This window comes from Haliaeetus albicilla, chromosome 16, assembly GCF_947461875.1.
Source record: "Haliaeetus albicilla chromosome 16, bHalAlb1.1, whole genome shotgun sequence".
NCBI classification, from domain to species: Eukaryota; Metazoa; Chordata; class Aves; order Accipitriformes; family Accipitridae; genus Haliaeetus; species Haliaeetus albicilla.
The window spans coordinates 28,555,212-28,576,729 of NC_091498.1; the positions used below are offsets into that span (position 1 = coordinate 28,555,212).

Genomic DNA, 21,518 nt, shown 5'->3' on the forward strand with positions numbered 1-21,518 from the left:
AGCAGCAGAGCAGAAGTCCTGACTTTTAAGTCTACATCTCATTCTCACACAAACACAAGCAAAAGGGTATGGTTTGGTCGTACAGATGAGCGTGTACGATAGCTTGCAACTACCCAGAGGAGCACATTTGTTTCTCACTCCTCTTCCCCAGCCTGCTCCGGGCTGTGCTGCTGTCGTGCCCCCACGCTTACGCCGGCTCTGGCCCCCAGAGCTGAGCCAACCCAGCAACCTGGGGAAAAAAACCCGTTCACGTTTCTGTCAAACTATTTTTCACATAATTTAGCATGTTGCATCGGCTCAGTGGAGTTGCCTGAGAAGTAGCAGGGCCAGTGCAAGGGAAGGACCAGGCCCAGGTGGCTGGGGAGGTAGAGAAGAAAAGAGGAGCGGATCGTCTCCGCTCATCAGGCGCAAGCTGTTAGATGAGTTCAGCTGTATCACTAAACCGTGCTGTCTGATTTCCAGTAAATCCTTACCTTATCTCAATTTGTCAACTTAACTGGGAACTCCTCATGGCGGATTAGTACAGCGTGTACTGCCTTTAGCCAACAGAGCAACGAAATCTCAGGCTTGGCCTGGCTCGTTTCATTAACAGCAAGAGATCCAATTAATACTGCACTCCAAGGTCACTCTGGTTATAGAGACTCTTCACCCTCAGCACAGTCTGCTGAGAGAGCACCCCAATGAAACATTAAATTATGCGACAGTAACGATGCAGTGATTTTTGGCTTCCTGGACACTGGAAGGTACTGTGCTGGGAGTCAGTTATATACTTTTAAGTCCCTTAACACATAAATTCAACTTCTCAGTCCTCTGCTTGTAATCTCCTCAGACTACAGAACATTCAAAATAGGCAGTAGGTCAAAGTGTGATCTTTGCTCATTCTTTTGCCAGTATGACAGGGTTAAGGATTTCACCCTACAGGACAATCCCGTTTGGCCCACTGTGTCATCTGCTGTGGCCTCACGGCAAAGAGCTGGTTTCAGCAGCGCACGTAGCTGAACAGCTATCAACCTCCTGGAGCGCTTATACAGATTTGCAGATTCTTAGACAGAGGAACCAAAAGGGACAGGATGGTGTAGGGTACATTTTGCCTCTGCTTGGCTCTGTAAAGCAGCCTAGAGATGTCCTGTAAAGCTAGCATGGAAAACACTGGATCTCTCCAAAGCATGATTTTTTTTTTTTTCCTCTACCAATGCAGCAAGACGCCCTCCGCTGAATTTTCTATTTAAAAAGTAAAAAAAAAAATCACTTACAGAGAGTTGGAATGGGAAGCTCTCAGCAACGGTGTTGAAACAGTAGAGTTGTGGTGTGGTAGCTTTGGTGAAGAAGGTAATGAAGAATCAGTCATCTCCTCAATATCTGAATGAGAAGATGCTGACTTGGGAGATTTCTTTTTACCAAAAGCTTGCTTGAAGGAGCTACGTAGCTGAAAAAACAAGACCACAACAGTAGGCACATCATTAAGAATGAAACCAGGCAAAAAAAGCCACAGAGTAAAAACTCTCACATGCAAATACTCCAAATGATACAGCCATACTCACATATATTTTAATATGGGTAAAAAAGAATAAAAAAGCTTTTTTCCCCTTAACTATTTTATGAGATTAATAAGGTCAATAGGACTGGATATCAATGCTTCCTATTTTTAAGATAACTATTTTAGAGCAAATTCTGTTCAGCGCAACAAGCTTTACAGCGATGTTGTAACAACTTGCAGCTATAACGTAACGTGGCTCAGACAAGGTTAATGATGCTGAAAGGGTTAGTGATGTAAATGGATGGGTTAGCTTTGTATCTCGTAGTTTAAAGTAGGTCTTCCTTACCTCATTGACCTGCCGGAAGAAGCGCAAGCAAAAGGAAGTGGGGGAAGGAAAAAAGACATGTTTTAACAGATAAAGCCAGTGATAAGGAAAGCTTCGGATTTCTGAGACAAACATGACCAATAATCAACAAAGACCAACGGTTACTTTAAAACTGGAACCCTGCATTTTCCAAAACCAGGTGTTTCAAACAACATACGGTCATTTTTTGCGTTACTTGAGGGAGACGCCAGACCCAAAACTCTTAACTACTTAAATTATATTTTCTCCTTAGCTCTGACAGAGAGTTTTGCCTAACAGCCAAGTTAATATTATGTTTTTCCTTGCAGGAACAGGTATTTCACCAGGTGAAAAGACTGAATCTTCTCTACCTACCTGCAACTAAAAGGACCTTTTTTTAATGTGACTGCCATTTTCCAAACAACAAAAAGAATGAATATGCACGTGACTAAACTGATATTATCCCGAAGTTACAGTTCAACAGTTCGTGTTCGAGAAGCATTTGGACAACGCTTTTAGATATACGGTTTAACTTTTAGGTTGCCCCGTATGGAGTCGGGGTTTGGCCTTGATGATCCTCACGGGTCCCTTCCAACTCAGGACACTCTATGAACACCGTTTAACGTTTTCGCAAATTACGTTTGTAAACAGCCTGGCTTAATATGAGATGAAACTTATTTTTAAACTAGACAAAGACTTCTACAGTGAGAAATGTTGAAAGTCTGGTGTTTCAGCTCTGAATGGACCGCTGCATTGTTTCTACATACAACAAATAGATCTTGGCTGAGAACTTCATCAGTATTTGTGGAATAAACAATGGGTGAATCAGACTCGACTTCTGTTTTCTCACTAAATGACTGATTTAATTTTCAATCTTCATTTTACAACAATGATGTACTCATTTTTAATACCAACATAAAAATACGGTCCTGTTTCTTCTACTACATGGAAACCTTATTTATTTCTCTTTATAATAAGGAGATGTTTCCTTAACCTTCTTTAAAAATAGTCATCTGAGAAGCGTAGGCTGATGAAGGATAATAGCTACTAGGTTACAATAACAAAGAAGAGAAGCTAAAGCAAAAATTTAAAAAGCGTTTATGTTAACTAAGGCTTAATGATTACAGAAAGTCTATGTCACAAATTAAGAGTTGCTAGCAAGTTAAAACTTACAACGATTTCCTTCGTCTATAACTAATGTGTAACCCAGCACAAGAAGGACTTAGAGATGACACTGTTTCCATTCAACCAATTATTTAAGGGGCAGAGTGGAAATACTGCTGTTATGAAGGAGCTGGCAAGATACCAAAATGAAACCACTGGGATAAGAGAGAAATAAAAACAAGAACCTGCTCAGGAAGCTGTTTCTTACAGTTCAGGAGTTTCATAGACATTTCTGAGAGGACATCGTGCAAATACAAATCAAGCTTTTACCAGCCTAAACCACATTTTGTAGCTATACAGATTTTTCTGTACACCCAAAAGATCCAGGGAGATTTAGATTCAGTGGGAAGGGAGGGGTGGATTGCTTTACTGGCTACGATAAAGGATCTAGGGACTTTAGTCCAAACTACAATCAGACTAGGTCACGAAGGCAGTTATGGTCTAATTCAAAATGGAGTTTAATATAATGTACCTTTCCTCCAGTACAGGGTACCTTGTACACAGTACATGATGAGCAAAGAAGGAAAAACGGGAAATGAAAGGTAAGCATTGCAAAATCTTGCAAAATAAATGTCCATCACAATAAATTTTTGAAGATTGGTATATTTTTGTTGTAGAACTCCGCAGTAATGTTCAAAACAGAGTTCTGAAAGTGTTTAATGTTAGTGTTCACTTAAAAGAAAGCCCTGTGAGCCAAAAAGGAAAAAAAAAAAAAAAGTAAGAACGATCTCTCATTGTGGATTTGTTTTACTTTAATGACAGACGTCGAGTCTTCCCTAAGGGGTTGGACACCATGTTACTTTTAGCCAGAATTGATCTTTGACAGCTATTTCTAATTTAAGAGTGGCCTTTTGGCTGTTAAGCTAAAATTCAATCCTAGGCAGAGTCAACACAAGCATATACATCACTTACGACTCAATTAAGCCTTCAAAAGGGAGTTTACACAGGATTTAAACAGTGCCTAGTCCTTGTGCTGACCTGTTGCGTGAGGGGAGGAAGGAGGAGCTGAGCGGCTAGATTTCACCGTGCATGTTCTGACAGTTTGATAGAGAACTCACGCAAGCTGTTAAAATACACTCACCCAGTTCTTCCTCTTCTTTTTCTTTGAATCACTCTCAATGTTGCTTCCCACACTGGAGTGACTGGTAGCACTGTTTATACTGGAGACGCTGTCTGAAGAGTGCTGCCTTCGGATCCGCAGGTCTGTGGGTTGAGCAGCTCCGGGTCCTGAATAGGAACGGAGGTGGCGTCAAAATTACGTAAGAAATTTGAGGTAAGTGTAAATTACTGGGATAACTAAGGAAAGTGAGATAAGACAGGACCACATTCAGACTTTCTGTTGGAAATTACTGAAAACATCAAAAAAAATAAAGCCAAGTGCCCGATAGCTCTGAATCGGGGATCTCTGCTCCCTGCTGCTTCACATCAGTGTCTAGATGGGTGAATTACTAAATGCTTATAGTAAATTCAGTGAGCTCACACTGAAGGTGGACAAGCTTTGTGAAAATGCCTTCTCATGTGCCTCACTCGTGCACTTACTGCTGTAGAATTTATCACACTATTTACAGAGATACCCATTTCAAATCCCCACCCGATACCAAACACGTACCTAGAGCACGGTCACGAGGCAAAGCTGCTCTCTGAGGGTTACATCAGCTGTTACCGAGAGGACTAAAGTCTCATGAGCACTGCACAGTGGCTACACCTGGTGCTTGTTTCTCACCTTTGCAGTTGAGCTCAGGTGTGTTGATGACTCCATTGATGGCAGCCTGGGCAGCAGCATTTTGCTTCTTCAGTAGTTCAATAGTCTTCCTTAACTCATTCAGTTCCGAGTCCTTGAATAAGAAAAAAACCCGCGATACATCAGAAAATGCGGATGGTATCTAACTGCTCCAAAGGAGCCACATTTCAATCCGCACACTGGTAGTTGACAGAGAATTTATGGAATATATGTATGTACAAGAAGATGAAAAATGAGGTTTCGTATACCTGGGGAAGCACACCCTTGATAGGCTGCAAAATAGCTTGGTTATTACGAGACAAAAAAAATGTACATGCTCTGTAATACAGAAATGTGTATATTCAAGTTTACTGTCCAAAACCCCAATGTTGCCTGTCTTGCAAGGATTCTTTCTTGGTGTTTCTCTTGGACAGGCGCATGTGTGGATGCACTGGGAAAAAAATTATTACAAAAATATGCAATACTGAAGACGTGTTCAAAGTAACAATTTATAGAAATAACCTGATCAGTTGTCACAACATCCCAGTGAGGAAAGCGAGTCTTTTATATAAAATTTTTATTACATTTTACTCCATTACCACAATTGAGGAAGCTAAGGCAAACGGTATATGTGATCCTCCCCCCAACTACAGAAGAAGCCCAGGCAACGATGCTAGAAACAGAAGTTAAGACTTCCCCAAATACTTGTCAAGCTTGCCTTTTGTTCCGCTGTCATTGTCAGGCTCTGCAGTCTGATGGTCATGTTCCCCAGGCTCTGCTCAAATGCTGCCACCAGGTGAGCCTGAAAGTTAAACCATATAGAAGTAGTTTGTCCTCTCCCCCCAAACAAGAATATTTCTGCAGATATTTAAATGGACCACCTAGTGCCCGGCATTGTTTGTTGTGTAAATGATATGGAGAAAATAACACTGATTAGAAAAGGTCAAACGAGTAGAGCATACGTTGTGAAAATGCTTGCAAACAAATTATCAGGAACAATTTAATTGTGGAAAATTAGAAATGCCAAAGGTAACAGACCAATCTCAAAATTTTAGAAAATGACAGCCCTTTCACGTACAACCACAACCAGCAGCAGACTATGAAACGATGCAGTTTTAGGCTATAAACCATGCCCTGCTCGGCAGCAGCTGCTACCAAAAGCTTTAGAAAACACAGACGTAGGAGTAATACCGTGACCTGGCGCATCAGGAGATTTCCTGGAGGTGGCTCCTCAGTCAGCTGCTACATCCACTTCTTTGATACCATGATTTCAATAGCCAAGACAGTTATCTCAAACATACTCTAACAGAGCAGCAAACAGGATTTTTTTTTCCAGTGTGGAATTCTCATTTTTTCTGTAAAATGGGCAATCCTACGTCCAGAATACATCGAGAACAAAAACACCTCCCTAGGAGTTAAGGTCTTTTGAAGAACCACATCCCAAACTAATCCAGTTCATGTACTTTTCTCCGTTGTTCAAAGCTGCTTGGATTTTGTGATAAATGGAAAACACATTTCGCCACTTTGTTGAAACAGAAAGACATATTAGATTCAATTTTTTTTGGAAACATCTCACAGATTAAATAACTGAGGCTTTTAAAGGACGCTTTAGGGAATACACCTTGTCACCTGAAAGTATTCCTGAAACCAAAAAGGCGTGGAAGGATGTCCTTGATTATCTAGCCACGTCCCCAAGCTATTGCAAGCAATGACATGAAAAGGCCTCCTCTCAAAAAATGTAGAGAGGAAAAAGAGACAAATCCATCCATATTTCTAAACATCTCCTGCTGTTCATTTTTGAAATCAGACTTGGTCTTTAAGTTTTGATGTGGGCCATACAAGGTTACTCAGCGATAGCTTTCAGGTACCCTCATGCAATAAAGGTAACTCTCGCCACAAAGCTTTTCACAAAAAGTTTAAATCTTTTCCCAAAGAATATAGAAAACCCCCAAAACATCACTTCTAAGTTTCAGGAAGATACCTTAAAGAGTAAAATGAAACAGAAAACAGTAAATAAAATACAAGGCAAGTTTTTAGATAGAGGAAAGCCAGGCAGAAACTTCCCTCCCACTAGATCACTCTTTTCCTTGTGGATATTTAGGGCAAAAAGACTCTGGAGGTCACAGAGGTGGAGATTCTCACTGTGCTACCCCAACAGGAGAACTCTGAGAGCCAAGTCAGACAGTTCAGTCCAGAGACGCCTTCTCTGCAGAGAGGGATAAGGATGGAGACAGGACTACTGCAGCATCGTAGCCAGTCTGCCAGATGCTTCATCACCTGATATACCCACCTCTAACCCAAAGACTTCTCCAATATTTGAGTGCACCTTGCTTGCAACCGAGGTCCCTGTACTAAATATCATCCAAAACCTCCTGGTGCTTGGCCAGTTACCTTTCTTCTTTTCCTATGAAGCACTGAGAACCCAGCGTCAATTATATTAAGGACATCAGCTAGGAATTGAAAATGACTGGGAAGTAACAGGAAGGAAAAGTAGATTGAGAAGATTGAAAGGAACTTGATAAAAGGGAACTATGTTTCTAGTGCCATGCCATGGCACTGTGTTATAGATACACATGTATATGTATATGCATGTGCACAAATAACTGAATACAGGCATAGGTCAATATATATTTGTCTCAGCCATAATAATCTACACTAACCATAGAAAATAATGTTTTATTTCTCTATTAAAAATTATACTGTACACACAATGGCAAGTAAAGTTGTGCAAAATCTTTCCAAGCGGAAAAGGACATTCTCTCACCTAAATATATACAGAATAGCAAAACCTTTCACAGAGCTGTTCCAGACTTATTCATCGGCAGCACACAGCTGACTTATCCTAAATAACTGTTCTCACATCCGCAATGAAAACAAACATGAGCAGTACAATAACATGGGGATGCGCATCTCTCATTCCCATCAGCCCCTATGAAAATAAGCAGAGCTGAGACTGTGAGAAAATAGCAAAAAGTAATGTAAACCCTCAAGCTACACATGTATGAAGATCTAAATATTTATTTTAAAAACACAGACTACAAAGCTTCTGTTGGGGCGGATGAACAGGGAGCAACAAAACTGATATTCAAGGATCCTCAGCGATACTGTGCAAAAGCAAAAAATAAACAGGCAAGTGGGACCGCACGGATTAATAATGGGACACAAACCCCTAATGCTTTTTGACCTGAACCTTAAGAAAAACTTGCTCTTTCAAAACGGGATCAGGCACCTTGAAATTATTCCTGAGTGGAAATTGTTCAGTGAGCTACGAAAAGAGTTATCTTCACTTCCTAGTTGGAGCAAAACCTTTCCAAATTCTTGCCCCTGATGGCCTGAGAGTGTGCTGCAGTGTGTACACAAGAAAAGTCAGAAAAAAAAAATAAATTAAATAAAGAGATGAATTCAAATTGCCTAAGTTAAAAGCATTTCATTAAAAAAAAATCTTGCGTAGCGGAAATGTCCATAAAGCAGTGTCTTAACAATCAGCATTTCTTAGTCTTAACTTTTTGGGGAACAGACCTGGCCTTTTACATGGAAAAAGAGTATGTTCCCTGAAAAGAGGTGGCCAAAGACTGAAACATATTACTAGGACAGTTATAGCAACATCTCTGCAGCAGACTGTGGCTGATTTATGGACAAATAAGGGGCAGGTCCAAGTCTAAGAAGTTTAAATAGCATCAATAAAACAACCCTAAAATTTAGCAAAGTGAACGAAGCAAAAACGGAATATTATCAAAAGAAATGATGCTAACTGTTTTGGGGGGAAAAAACCCCACACCAAAACCCACCAAAAAACCAAACGACCCCAAACCAAACCATAACGTACAGCAGCAGCATATGTTAAAAACTAGTCTCTGCAAAGACAGCGGTAGTAACCACACACAAATTTTTGGGCAATTTAATAGCAGCTCGGGCAGGCACACAGTTGCCTGGGCTACTCGCTACTCTTGGAGACACGCTACTGACTCCTGTGTTGAGTAACAGCCTACTGAATCTCAACACCGCCTGAAGAAGAACGCAACAAAACTAAGGCAGAGCTAGATGAGTTGCACAGCTGAAAAGTTCTCTGTTTGAAGGACACAAGCTGGGTTATTTAACAAAATGATAAAAAAGCGTATGCAAGAGAATCTGGTTCTTACTGTCTCACATGTAAAGGAAGCTTCCGGATGAAAACCAACTCATGTATCCAGTCCCCTTTGTATTTGAAAGGCAAACATAAGATTTAGTTTTTGGAGGATTTTTTAAAGTTTTTCTTTTCTGCTTGGGAAAGCGACCAAGTGGTTACATGCAGTCAAAGCCCTTTTATTTGACTTCTCTGCTAACTGTGTTCTTGGTTTTCCTTTTCCATTTTGCAAGCTGGATGAAGCACTGTGATGCCTGTAGCGAACACCCCAGCAGATCTCCCCCTGAATCCTTCTTGTAATAGGTGGTACTGCTCAGATGAAAGCTGTCCTTAACTGTGCCAAGTTTCGTATTCCACCTATCCAGAGAGCTGATGGACAGGAATGTCCTCTTCAGTAGCATGTGTTCTGATGTTTATTGATTCCCACAAACTCGGATGTCAGTACGATCCGATTTGCTGACTGTTCATCTGTAGCTTATTTACTCTAGAATTGCTTATTTTTCTAGCAAGCTTTGGTTTTGCAGATTTCTGTTATCTGTGACTACAGCACAGAACACACAAATAAACTTGCTCAGGGTCATACGTAGTGTTGCCTCAACACCTCCTGGCTTCCAAATCTTTTTTCCCCCCAAGTGTCTTACATTACATATTCATCAAATTCCTCAGAGGAAACAAGCAGAAGTATTGTTACACTAGTTAAAAAACAGGTATGTCCGCTCTTTAGGCATAACTTTAAATTAGTTCTCGGAGCCCCTTAGGCCACTATTACCTGTCATGCCATTAGCCCACATCTTTATGCGATAGCAAAAGATAATGCATTTCAGTCCACGTTTCTACCAATTTTTATTCCTACCAATTATAACTTGTATCATCTGTATCTCATCCCACCCAGATGTCAAAGCAAGACACTATTTACAAAAAAGGACCCCGTCTTCAATGATTTTCTCAAGATCTGAAGATGGTTTACATATATATAAAGCCAAATGAATATTATAATTCAGTAGGACAGAGGATGTTATTTTTGGAAGGGTCCCACATGCATGCAGTTATTTTTTTAAACACATAGGTAATGTGAACCGAATGTGCGTGACATTGAACTCTTGAATGAAATCTTTCTGTCACTTACGAAAACTGGGGTGGTAATTGGTGCATTAAATGCATTCCCTGTTAGTGTTTGTTCTCAGAGTTGTACTCACGTTGGCAGTCAACTGAGTTGTCAGAGCTGACACTTTTTCTTGGGATGCATCCAACTCTCTTCGTAGCTTGCGAATCTATATATTTTAAGAGAGCACTTTACTGCACCGTAATACGGAGAAATAAAATAGCAAGACACGGAACGCAGAGTGTCTTGACAGAATATTTATGCCTGTCAAACGTGATGTGCTCTTACCTCTGACTGGCACTTCTCTTCAGGCTGTAAAATAAAAATGGAAGAAAATACATGAGGATATTATGACATGACCAGCCTGACAAATTTATAAAATTTTTCAATTGCTTTTTTTTTTTTTTTGCGTTTCAAAAACTCTAATGCCAGTTCCTTATTTTGGATTCCCACATCCACATTCAACCCAAGATAATCTCCTTATTTATCTACTCTTCAGGAAAAAGAAAACAGGCTGCTTGTACAGTACTTCTTCCTGCAGGAAGGAATTTGGGCTCCCCTTTCCAGCCTGCCTCCCAGCGCACCTCTGAGTATGAACCATGGAAGGGTGAAGTCCTGGCTCCACGCGCAAGAGACTCCACGAGGCTCCGAAGAGCCAGGACTGTCACAGAACATGGCTGATCCTAGGCAATTCCCTTCCTCCCATGCTCAGCTCACCATGGGATGGAGATCACATTTTTGCATTCCAAAGTGACGCGAACAACAACAACAACAAAAAAAATTACTCCCACTTGGGTGCTGCCTAGGCACTGCGGTGATGAAAAACTGAGGACACACAGCTAGTTATATGGGGATGCAAAGTGGATGTACCGACCATCCGTTGTGGTCTGGATGATAAAATTGTGGCTATTATGGCTTGTTTCTAACCAAAGTTATCAGCTAAAGAGAAGTATATGGTAGGAAGTTACAGACTCCACCGTCCTTACGTAAACACGTCCGCTACCAGCCACCATGAAAATTATACCCATCAAACCACACTATTAAGAGCCACTCGTGCTTGGGCAGCAAACTCATAAACCAGAAGCTTAGACAGCAGCTGCTGAGTACTCTCCTTGTGGCTCTCAGGGTTATAAACAACAACCCAGAGGAAAAGGTCTGTTTTCCATCCTTCCAATATGTTATGTGTTTTGGCTTCATATGGACCTTGCTTGAGGCAAGGTCAATAATGAAAGGCGATATTTTCAATTTATTATCAATGTCTTAAGGCCATGTTACACATGTAGCCTCCTAACAGTGAAACGTGTATGTGAAATAATGCTGAACAACACTATACTGGCTCGACAGACTTCACAGACAGTTCTACACAACGCTCCAAGAGCAAGTTCTTCCACGTACTCTTGTATCGCATATGCTTGTTTCAGCTGTGGATGTGTGGTAAGCATGAAGATGCACCGTACTTGCGTAAGAATTTGCAATTTAAGATCCTCTTCAATTAACACGTATTTCAGCAATAATTATTATCCACTCTTTTTTAAAAGGGTGGTGCTTTAAGAAACCCCCAAAACTGTGATCATAGCATGCCAGGAATACATAAGCCACCTTAACCTGGCTAGCTTGGACATTAAAAGCAGTGAAGCCACTGGGAATTAACCATCAGTGCCGAATACTGCTGTACAGTCTTGTGTGGGCTGGAACCTGCTGTGTCCCTGGGTTGCTGCAGTTAATCCCAACTAGCTAGAGAAAAACCAAAACCAGGCTAGACAGGGTCTGCATGTTGCAGCCTCACCTCCCCATTACAGCACAGCTATAGTCTTAACTTACAAGGTCTTCCATAGTATATGTTTAAATGGAAAATCCTTCGTGAGACTATTAGAAGAAAATAAGCAAATGCAACCTGCGTTGAAAAAAACCCTGCATTTTCAAACTCCAGTAAGCCTTATTTTAGGATCAGGTACCCTGAATGTATATGTACTTTTGGAGAAAATATTACTGGCATAGTGAACAAATAACTTCTTTATAATTAATAAAATCTGTGCATTAAAACCCCTTACCTCTTTAGCAGCAAATCATTAATACACAGCTGGAATGACTTTATTCAGCAAATTTTGGGGTACTTTAAGTAATGAAGTTCAAATCTCCTCAGATCTGCTGAGGTGCTTTGTAGCAAAATTTATTTAGTGTAGTTGCAAAATACTGACTCAAAAAATAAACTGCTGCTTTTAGGCCATTACTGTCGGTGTTTAATGAGGATACTGCTAAATATCCACAGGCATCTTTATGAACAGAAACATTTCTTTCGTAGCTAGCGTTCAGAACACAATCAAATGAAAAGCTTTTTTTTTCCCCTCCTTCTTGAATGGCAAAAATATTTAGCACAGTAAGACTAGTTAATTCAATAATTTTGATTAGTAAACTCAAATTGTTCATTTCGTTATACTCACTGTCGAGTAAATAGATGACGTACTGGATACCAAAGAGAGGGAAGAACCATGCACTAAAGGAAAGAAAATAAACACAATGAATACAAATACAGTAACCACATAGTGGAATCATCATAGATCATCCACTGCCAATGACCAGCCTAGTGAAGAAATACTTTCACAAATTTCATCATCCGTCATAAACTTAATTACATTATTGCACCAATAACGTATGGTTTGAAGAATGCATGGCCAGGTAATACAATCCATAAACTTTGACTTGGTAAAGCTGTTTTAACAATTTAATACTACTTGGTTTTTGGGAAAATGAGGTGTGGTCAAGAAGATTCAAAAGAAAAGTTTCAATGAAGGTTTGTTCAGAAACAAATATTTCTCTGGACAGCTTATCTTAAGACCCTTGCAAAAGGGCTTACTCAAGATAAAAAACCCCAACAAATTAACTGAAATGCAGAAGAGATTACAAAAGTAAATCTAAGTACTTCATCTTCAGTTTTTGATGTGATTGAGGGGGCGGGTTTTCTTCTTTAAGCAGCAGACCAAGATGGAGATGTCCCGAGAAGACCACGATACCCAGCTCCAGTATGTAACCAGACGCTCCAGGAGAAGATGTGGAGCACCCAGGGAAGAAACCATTCTCTAATTTTGGGGCTCTGAATTGTCCTCTGAATGCAGCTGTATCTTCCTTGGGCTGACTACGAGGGAACCGTATCACGGGCATCGATGAGCTGAACATTCCCTATTCCCTGCAGGGTTTTTTGTCTTTCTTTAAAGCAATGACATTTCTTTCTCAAGGCAAAGTTCATTCTGTCATAGAAAAATTACCGGAGTGAAAACATGGCTACAGAACCTTTTCTGGAAAAGAATCCGTTTCAGGCAGTTTTTGCATTTAAACATACATTCAAGTAAAAGATATACATATACATTGATTCTCAAGGTTGTTACCATCACCCCGATGTTAGGATTTACATATAACATCATTTTATTTTTGATTACGCTATTAAAAAAACTACCTGAAGCTATTCTTTCTGCTACTGAAACATGCAAAATTACCTTTCCTTTATTTTTATTTTTAGAAACAAAACACATTTAACCGAAACTTTCATTCAAAATTCAGGTAACTTCATAAAAATCATATGAAATTGTGTTAAGTCACTTCTTTCATCTAAATCCTCCAGCCAAAAAAAAAAAAAAGTTTAGAAAAGCTGCCATTTTGCTCTAATTACCTACTGCAATTCTCCTACATTCATAATAAATGGGTTCTGCTTTCCCATTGACATTATATCCTAAGGCAAGGCTGGAAAGAGAAGTAAACAAAGTCTAAGTTGGCTTCTGGAGGAATTTAAGACAATTTAAAAAACCCACAAGAAAGTAAAAAAAAAAAAAAAACCACAACTCACACCCATTTGCTTTTTCTGGTTAATCATATTTTCAATTAAAATGATCTTTATAGTTAGATGTTAAGGACTGTACTGCATTAAGAACATAAAAATAACTAGCGTGAGTCAGACCCAGGGTCTGTCTAATCGTGTGCTCCATCTCTGGCTGCAACCGCAGCGCATGTTTAGGGAAAAGAATGCAAGGAGGAGGCAGATACCCGGTGATTTTTCCCCAGGTACACCTTTGCGTCTTCTGGGAATCAGCAGATGGAAATTCCTGACATGGAAACTGCAGTCAGACCATTATTTTTTATAGTCGCTGTGACCTCTCTACCATTAACTTCTCTTCGTATCACAGATGCTATGCACTGAAGATCTCCTCGTCACTTTTCTTTTTACCTGCATTTTGCCCTTAGGGCCGCCTTTTTCAAGATGGAAAGCCCAAAGCGCAGAAATATTGCACAAGGCCACCAATGGACTCATACAGACAATATAATATTATTTTCTGGTTTGCCTCTCTATATTCTTCCTTTGTGCAGTTTTTACTAATAGAGACGTATTCAAAACACCAACCACACCAACTGGCCAGAGAAGAAAAGGATCTCCTTTCAATGGACTGGGACACGCACATTTCTGACTTAGCATCAGCTGGAATTTTTAAGATCACACTGGGGCTTTAACGGAGGAAAGAAGACTCAAAACAAAAAAAAGGAAAGAACTTATCACTCTGGGAATCATACTCCTGCCTTGTAAAACAGCACCACTGCATTGTTTGAATGTGTATATAATTTGAGATTTCTACTTTCAAGGACAACTAAGGAGTTAATATTTTTGCGCAATTTCTTTTTAAAGTATCTGCAGATGGCTACTTTAAGGCTATTTAATTAGGAGCCTGAAGGCAGTTATGCTCTTGATGTGATTCCTGTTTTTTGCAGTTAACATGCATCTGCACGCAGGCTACAAACCCAAATTGTTTTGGAGCTATTATTTTAAAGCGCTATAAATGCATATGCAAGCATGTATCATTTTTAATGTTAGAAGAGAAACGGTCTAGCTGTGATCAGCTGTCCAAAGAGTAGAAAAACCAACATGTATTGCAGGCAGTAGCGCAAAAAGGAATCAAAATTCATATCCCCATGACAATGAATTTAATTCCTTTCTCTCTAGGAGGTTGAAGTGTCAGGGTGGAGCCACCGGCAGCACAGCTCCTGGGGAAGACTGATGGCCAGGCAAGTGGGGAAACTGGAGAGCCAAGGGACCACTTCAGTTTTAGGCAGTGGTTTTTTTTCCCCCCTGAAGTTCTGGATAGTTTGGAGGCTGTTTCTGCTGGCACCTCCCCAGTCCTGAAACCCTTCCTGTCAAAAGAATTATGTTCTGCAAGGCTGACTAACATTTCGACCTACATGCTGTGCTGTGAGAGAACATGACTGTACTTCACACTATGGAGGCAAAAGAAAAAAAGGCTTTTAAGAATAAATCCCGGCCCTGCTGAAGTTAATAAGAATAAAATGTCTGGTAATCTTATGTGCTAATAAATAATTAAGCAGCAGATTGGTAAGCTTTACTTAAGACCTGGATTTATGCTTCATTGACACTGATTGTATAAAATCAATTTGTTCATTAACCACAAATTTTATTTCTAGAATACTTTTTGATCTATCCTCTCAAGGTGAAGGTGAATGATGTATTCATACTTTTTCATCTATTCTCTCATTCTGTGAAGATGAACTAGATCCGCAGGTTTGAAAGCACAGGACAAGACATATGCTGTATTCAGAACCACTTGCTCACTTGTAACTTGTGATTCCCTGAGAAATAAGCAGGAGCTAATAATAAGCAGAATAATAAGCAGGCTATCCCTGCCTTCTGTACAGCCAGAGAAGCGACAGAAGACCTTTAACCTGAAGACAAAAATACAGAGACTGCACCTAAACATTCATCCCATCTGGTAAACTATTATTATCCTTTTAGGTGCCAAAAATTTAGGAAAATCTGAAAGGGACTTCTTCAGCATGTCCAGTGTAGGGCCAAATTCCTTCCTCGCACACGAAAGCAATCTTTTCCCACTGCTTTCAAGTCCACAACTTGGTAGAGTTTTCTTGGACTTCATTTTTATGACTTTTTTTAACTGGGTGAAAAGTATGTTGTAGAACATTTCACCTAACTCTTCCTTTTTCCTTTTTTTTTTTAAATGGTTCGTCCTTAAACATGTAATACTTATTAAATATTCTTCCAAACTAGACTCTCTCCTGGACAAGAATTTCTGAATTATGAGAGAGAGCGTAACCTCCAACATGCCAAAATGGATTTGCTGCAATCTTAAGCACACTTAAAAGACTAAGGTTACAATTTTTTTGAGGGTGTCTTAAAAAAAAACCCGAGAAAGCTTTGCTTTCGGTAAATCAACTAAGTGCAACGCAGATGCAGTGATTTAAATTCCTTCACAGATTGTATTATGGAACTCTTTAGTAAGAGCAGGACTGTTCGTCACAGAACGGAATTCAACTGACTAAGTATCTGGCAATCTTTGACCGTTCATGACCACCTAGCTTTCTGAGAGCATGGCACAAACAATGGTTAATTCCTGCAATGACAGTTTTCAGCCCTACAGCGTTCTTCTAATAATTTTCAACCCCCAATGAAGACCCTCAGCCACTGGCCTCTAAAATACAATTAAACGTAACGGAGTTAGATTGGCTAAATTCAATAATGAATTAGTCCTGAATCTTTCCGGAGTCATATCCAATATGAATTTTCTACCTCTTCCAATGGCAGAAAATGGATAGGATAACCAGGACCTCCGGGAAGGCACCCTGTGGCTCCTAAAAGCCCCTACAAGCACTTAAGTGTGGCTCCCACGCATGTCTGGCTCCAGGGGAGCAGCAAAACCAGGGCACTGGTATTAATACTGCGGAATAAGAGCAAGTGCAGGTCTTCAGCGGTGGAGGAAGCAAGCCAGCAAAGGCTTGTGTGACCTGTAGGGATAAAGTACTTCACAGCCAACCAAGCTCCCAAGGCTTGCCAGAAAGGAAATTTAAGACTCAAAGAGCTAATGCTGAAAGAGCTTCCTACGACCTTCCCATGAATCACTCCCAGAGCTCACCCCACGCTTGACTTCTCCAAGTGCAAAACTTGAGGGTTTTAACGCGTGCTCATAGCTACTGCTGCTACAGCCGTACGGTTGCTTGATCAGTAGCAACCAAACTAATCATTTATTTATAAGTAAATTACTTTTTCTATTGACATGGGCTTCTTTTATCAGGTATGATTACGTATTTGAAAAGATGACAAAGAATTAAAAAGAAGAGCCTAGATGTTTTGAAGAATTACTCGGGTCCCTTTGTGGAAGCGGTGTGATATCAACTCAGGACGTTCAGCAGAAATGAAAAGTAAAGACAATTTGAATACAGATGAAATGCTGGAAAAATTGACTGGGATAGAAACAACAGCGTGGCTGACATCAGTTATCTATACTACAAACAGAAGCGTGGAAGCCCAGGTTCAGGAGAACAGCCCTCGTCAAGCAAACACTTTAATATGCTAAATCCAAGCATGAAGTAGAGCCATTTTGAGATCACTAAAAATGAAGCACAGGATGCGTTTAGACAATTTCTTGGAGAGTCATGCCCCAGGTACAACCCTTACATGCCTTCCTATGTCCCACCAGAAGGATCACTGAATGAGTATCATCAAAACAATGACGACGAGGACTAAAGTTTTGTCTGTCACTGAGAAAACTGTGCTCTGAAATGACCCCTATGCTGAACTGAAAAGCACCAAATTCATGCTTGGTTTATGGGAGAATGCCATCTTCTGATCATTTCCAGCACCATCACATACTTTACTGACCTTCTTCAAAGCCATCGCGGAAAGAGCCAGACCGGCTCATTGTTCTGCTTTTCTCGTCCAGGGACATGGAGCTGTTCCTGAAGCGCGTATCACTATAGGGGTCATAAGGACCATCTGCGTTGGAAAGGCTGTGGGTCCGTAGCATGGTTGGATTTGACAGGCTCATCTGGGCTGCAGTGGTTGGGCTCGCTATAAAGTGAAGAATAAAAACCAATTTATTTGCGCAACCACAAATCTTCATACCTAATTTTTGTGCAGCTACCAAAAAAATTTTTTTTTTTTCTGTAAGACACAAATTTTTGATGTCATCCTCTCCAGGCTTCATTATTTTTCTAAATTCAATGAATTCAAATAAGAGGTATGCAAATCAAGCTAGCGAATGAGAAAACTCAAGTAAATACGGTCATTTTGAACACTGGGTGATACGTCTATGCTTCTACAGACAAGCTCAGTCAACTCACTAACACCTTGCAGGCATGAACTAATTAACCCTCATTTAATTTGGAACAGTCCTTCCTCAAAAAGGACTAAAATGCCTGAAGGAATTTAAACTAGTATTTTGCCTATATGGAACAGGCCTTACGAACTATCTCCTTCAAAGCCTTCAAGTTCCCAGAAGATGACATTTTTCTCTGTATTTAAGTCACAGATTTTAAGAGCTTTTGTTTCCTAATAGTTGTATATTTCAGAATTGTTTCTTTCCACTATGAGGTCCTAAGAATTACAAAATACCCATTTTGCCTCAAAAGCCAATGCTCTCCCATCCACTGTTTAGAGTACAAAACGTCTATTCCAGTTTCACATTTTTTTTAAGGAACTTTTGTGCTAAAATTATACCTGCTATTTACTAAGAACTAGTTGATTTGTGGAAATAAGAGAACAACAAAATTGCTGTTCAACTGGCAGGTTCCTCTTGGTGTGCTGCCATTGCCTGTTTCTATATACACCATCAACTGATACAGACTATTGCAGAAGATACAATAATTCAGTTTAAAGGTGCTCAACTTTCATTGTCAACATTTGCTATTAAATTGAATGCAGTGTCCTCTCTTGACTCCGGTATCTCCGAGCTCTTTTCTCAAGAACACAGAAAAATACCTTGGTTTTTTTTGTTAATTGCTTGTGGTCAAATAGGTTTTGAAGCTTATAAATGTAAATAATCTTCAATATTCTCCATAAAGAGTTAACTTTCTGGGCCTAAAACTACACCTTTTTTTTTTTTTGACCATTAAGGTACTTTCATGAACTTTCATGAGTTTGTTAGCTGTTGGCAATATAATTACACTGTGTATATTCAGCTGAAATTTTGTTAAGTGTCAGTTTATTTAAAGCTGTTTATTTAATCTGTTTCTTTTCAGCGCACTCAAGGAAAGGCTCTGAAACGTCACTGCTGCAACTCAAAACCGCACTAGAAATAAGTGACCGCGTACGCTGCTGCAAATTCACACAACGCAAGAAGTTCACAAGTACAGGCTTAACCGTTTTGCATATTACTTCTGTACCGTTCTAGAAAAGATGGAGGGGCTTCTGAAAGTCAAAAAGAAACAGAAAACGTCTGTTTGACATAGTATTTTCCAAATGTCACTTAACTTAAAGACTATATATATATATATACACACACACACACACCCCCTTTAGGATTGATTTACATACCTAAACAAATTGCAAAGGCAACTAAGTAACACTTAATCTTCACGCCAGAGATGAGCACTACTACTAGCACTTTAAATTAGTTTATTTCAACTGCTTATACGGTCAACTAAAATCTGCAATGCTTTATGGGTCCTGGCAATCAACTTTTATTGTTTCCTTCATTTAAAAAGTGTCTACTTTTATCAAAGTAATTAAGTGAATGAATGGCATTTTTTTCTGACTTAAAATTTTTCTGACTTCTACATATTATTTCAGATGGAGCTTTGTGCACTGTTCCAACAAACCACTTGAAAAATACATACAAAGATAAAATATCTTAGACTGCACATATAGTAAGTAATATGCTTGGATCTTAAAGCAATATTACTAAACAGGTAGGCAACGTCTCGAGTCCTTTAAACACACCAATGTGTGATATTAACAAACAGCTCTGCTGAATAGCTCACAATTTAAATTCAGGCATCTGATTACTCCCAGAGAAGTATTTTCAAAAGAGTTACTGCAAGTATGCCACCTTTGGGCATACAAGATAATAATGCTAATTAGTCACACTCATTTCAGTGAAAGTGCTTCCTGAGGTTGAACCTGGGACTCGGAGCTGCTGAAAGAAAATTATATTGTGTAATACGCTATTTTCAAGACACACAATGTATTGCTGTGATTATCCAAACAGATAATTATTCACCAAGCTGTGAGAAGTTAAATCTAGTTCCAGAGGGTGATGTTATGCTGGATCCAGATGAAAATGGAGAATTGCCAGCAGTATCCTGAAGTCCTCCTGCTGAATGGGATCGTAGCCATTCTTTTGCATCTTCTTGATTACGGAGCTGGGAGGATGGAGTATACCTGCAAAAACAAACAGTTCTTCCAAAATGAACTTTAACATTTATTTAAAATTAAAAAACAACCACCATGAAATGTCACAAGACCCGGGGAGGGAGAGAGGGAAAGAAAGATAGAAGAATTCTCATATGAAATTTAAGGATTAAAATGATATAAACCCAATACAATTCTGAATTAAGGAGCTATTTCAAGCTGTCCTAAACTGCTCCTAATTCATTCCACTTGTGTTTGGGAAAAAAAAGCCCAAACCTCCTTTCCTACGGCTTCAGTAGTAACCAAACTAGCAGCAAACAAAAACCTACAGATAGAAGTTGTGTACTGTAGAATAAAGTATAGTGTGTGTTACCTATGTATGACTGAAAAATAAAACCATGATTTAGAAATCCTTTCCTTTCTTTAGGTTATGCCAAATTTCTATCACTATTTTAATATTCTGGTGCATCGCTAAGCTTATCTGGCTTTTTGTCATATTACAACCAAATTCAAGTCAACAAAGCCATTATCAGATTTTTAAACAAGTTGTAACCCAATAATTCATATTCCAGAGATATTAATATAAAGGTCTGTGGAGGTGTATCCCATTTAGTTCAAAACTAATAGCATTAAATCATCATAAAAGAGACTACGTTCAGCCTTTTTGGAAGGCAAAGAAAATAGCGCAGACGTTGTCTAAGCCAACATCAACGGCAAAACACCCGCTGGCTTCGGCTTAAAGTTTTAAATCTGCTTCTGTATGTGCCTGAAAAATAGGTATGTTACCACGGGTGTTATGTGAAATACGTGACAGGGTACAGGTATCGACAGAAAGAGCATCACGGAAACACTTGTCTGCTGATGGATTTCAGTGTCTGTCTTACGCTATGCCATCTGTTTTTGAGAAATATATATGAGTTACTAGCTTTCCTTCCAAAAACGAAACACTCGGAGCCTATTATTAATCGATATTATCTATTTAATTAATTAGATTCCCTCCAACTTAATACTCTACAGTAAAATATCACTTATTAAGACTATTTTTCAAGCAATGTGAACGCTACAATAAACACTGCAAAAACCCAAACTACTTTCAAAAAACACTTTCATTCTTCCGCTTATGCCTCAACTTTTAAGTAACAGTGCCTGACTATCTGCATCTCTTAAACTTTGCACATATATCAGTTTATTAAGAGAGCGACTTTAAAGAATCATTTTACTTGATTTACTTGTATGGACTAAGAACTTTTTTTTTTTTCAGCACTAATACCTACCTCTTCAGCACTCAAATGTCTCAGTCTTAAAAGAGTCTTTATTAGAGACATACTTGAGAACCACAGAAACATTTTAAACAAAGTGCCATTTTAAGAAAGGCTTTTAGCACTCGACCTCATGTGACAAAGCTACTGTGAAGAGCAATGTGTACAGGACAGAATAAATTGCAGCTGCAATTT

The 21,518-nt window shown here is 39.4% G+C and overlaps 1 protein-coding gene across 4 annotated transcripts in view; it reads right to left on the reverse strand.

Moving 5' to 3' along the window:
- Positions 1-21,518, reverse strand: part of NAV2 (neuron navigator 2) — a 420,329-nt gene that overhangs the window by 20,066 nt on the left and 378,745 nt on the right. For all 4 annotated transcript variants that reach the window (XM_069804094.1, XM_069804093.1, XM_069804091.1 and 1 more), the window contains 9 exons: positions 19,934-20,094; positions 17,596-17,784; positions 12,371-12,423; positions 10,218-10,241; positions 10,024-10,098; positions 5,423-5,506; positions 4,708-4,819; positions 4,066-4,211; positions 1,254-1,426 (listed from right to left, as the gene is read on the reverse strand). In XM_069804094.1, coding sequence (XP_069660195.1) covers positions 1,254-1,426; positions 4,066-4,211; positions 4,708-4,819; positions 5,423-5,506; positions 10,024-10,098; positions 10,218-10,241; positions 12,371-12,423; positions 17,596-17,784; positions 19,934-20,094 — 1,017 coding nt within the window. The remainder of the gene's footprint in view (positions 1-1,253; positions 1,427-4,065; positions 4,212-4,707; positions 4,820-5,422; positions 5,507-10,023; positions 10,099-10,217; positions 10,242-12,370; positions 12,424-17,595; positions 17,785-19,933; positions 20,095-21,518) is intronic.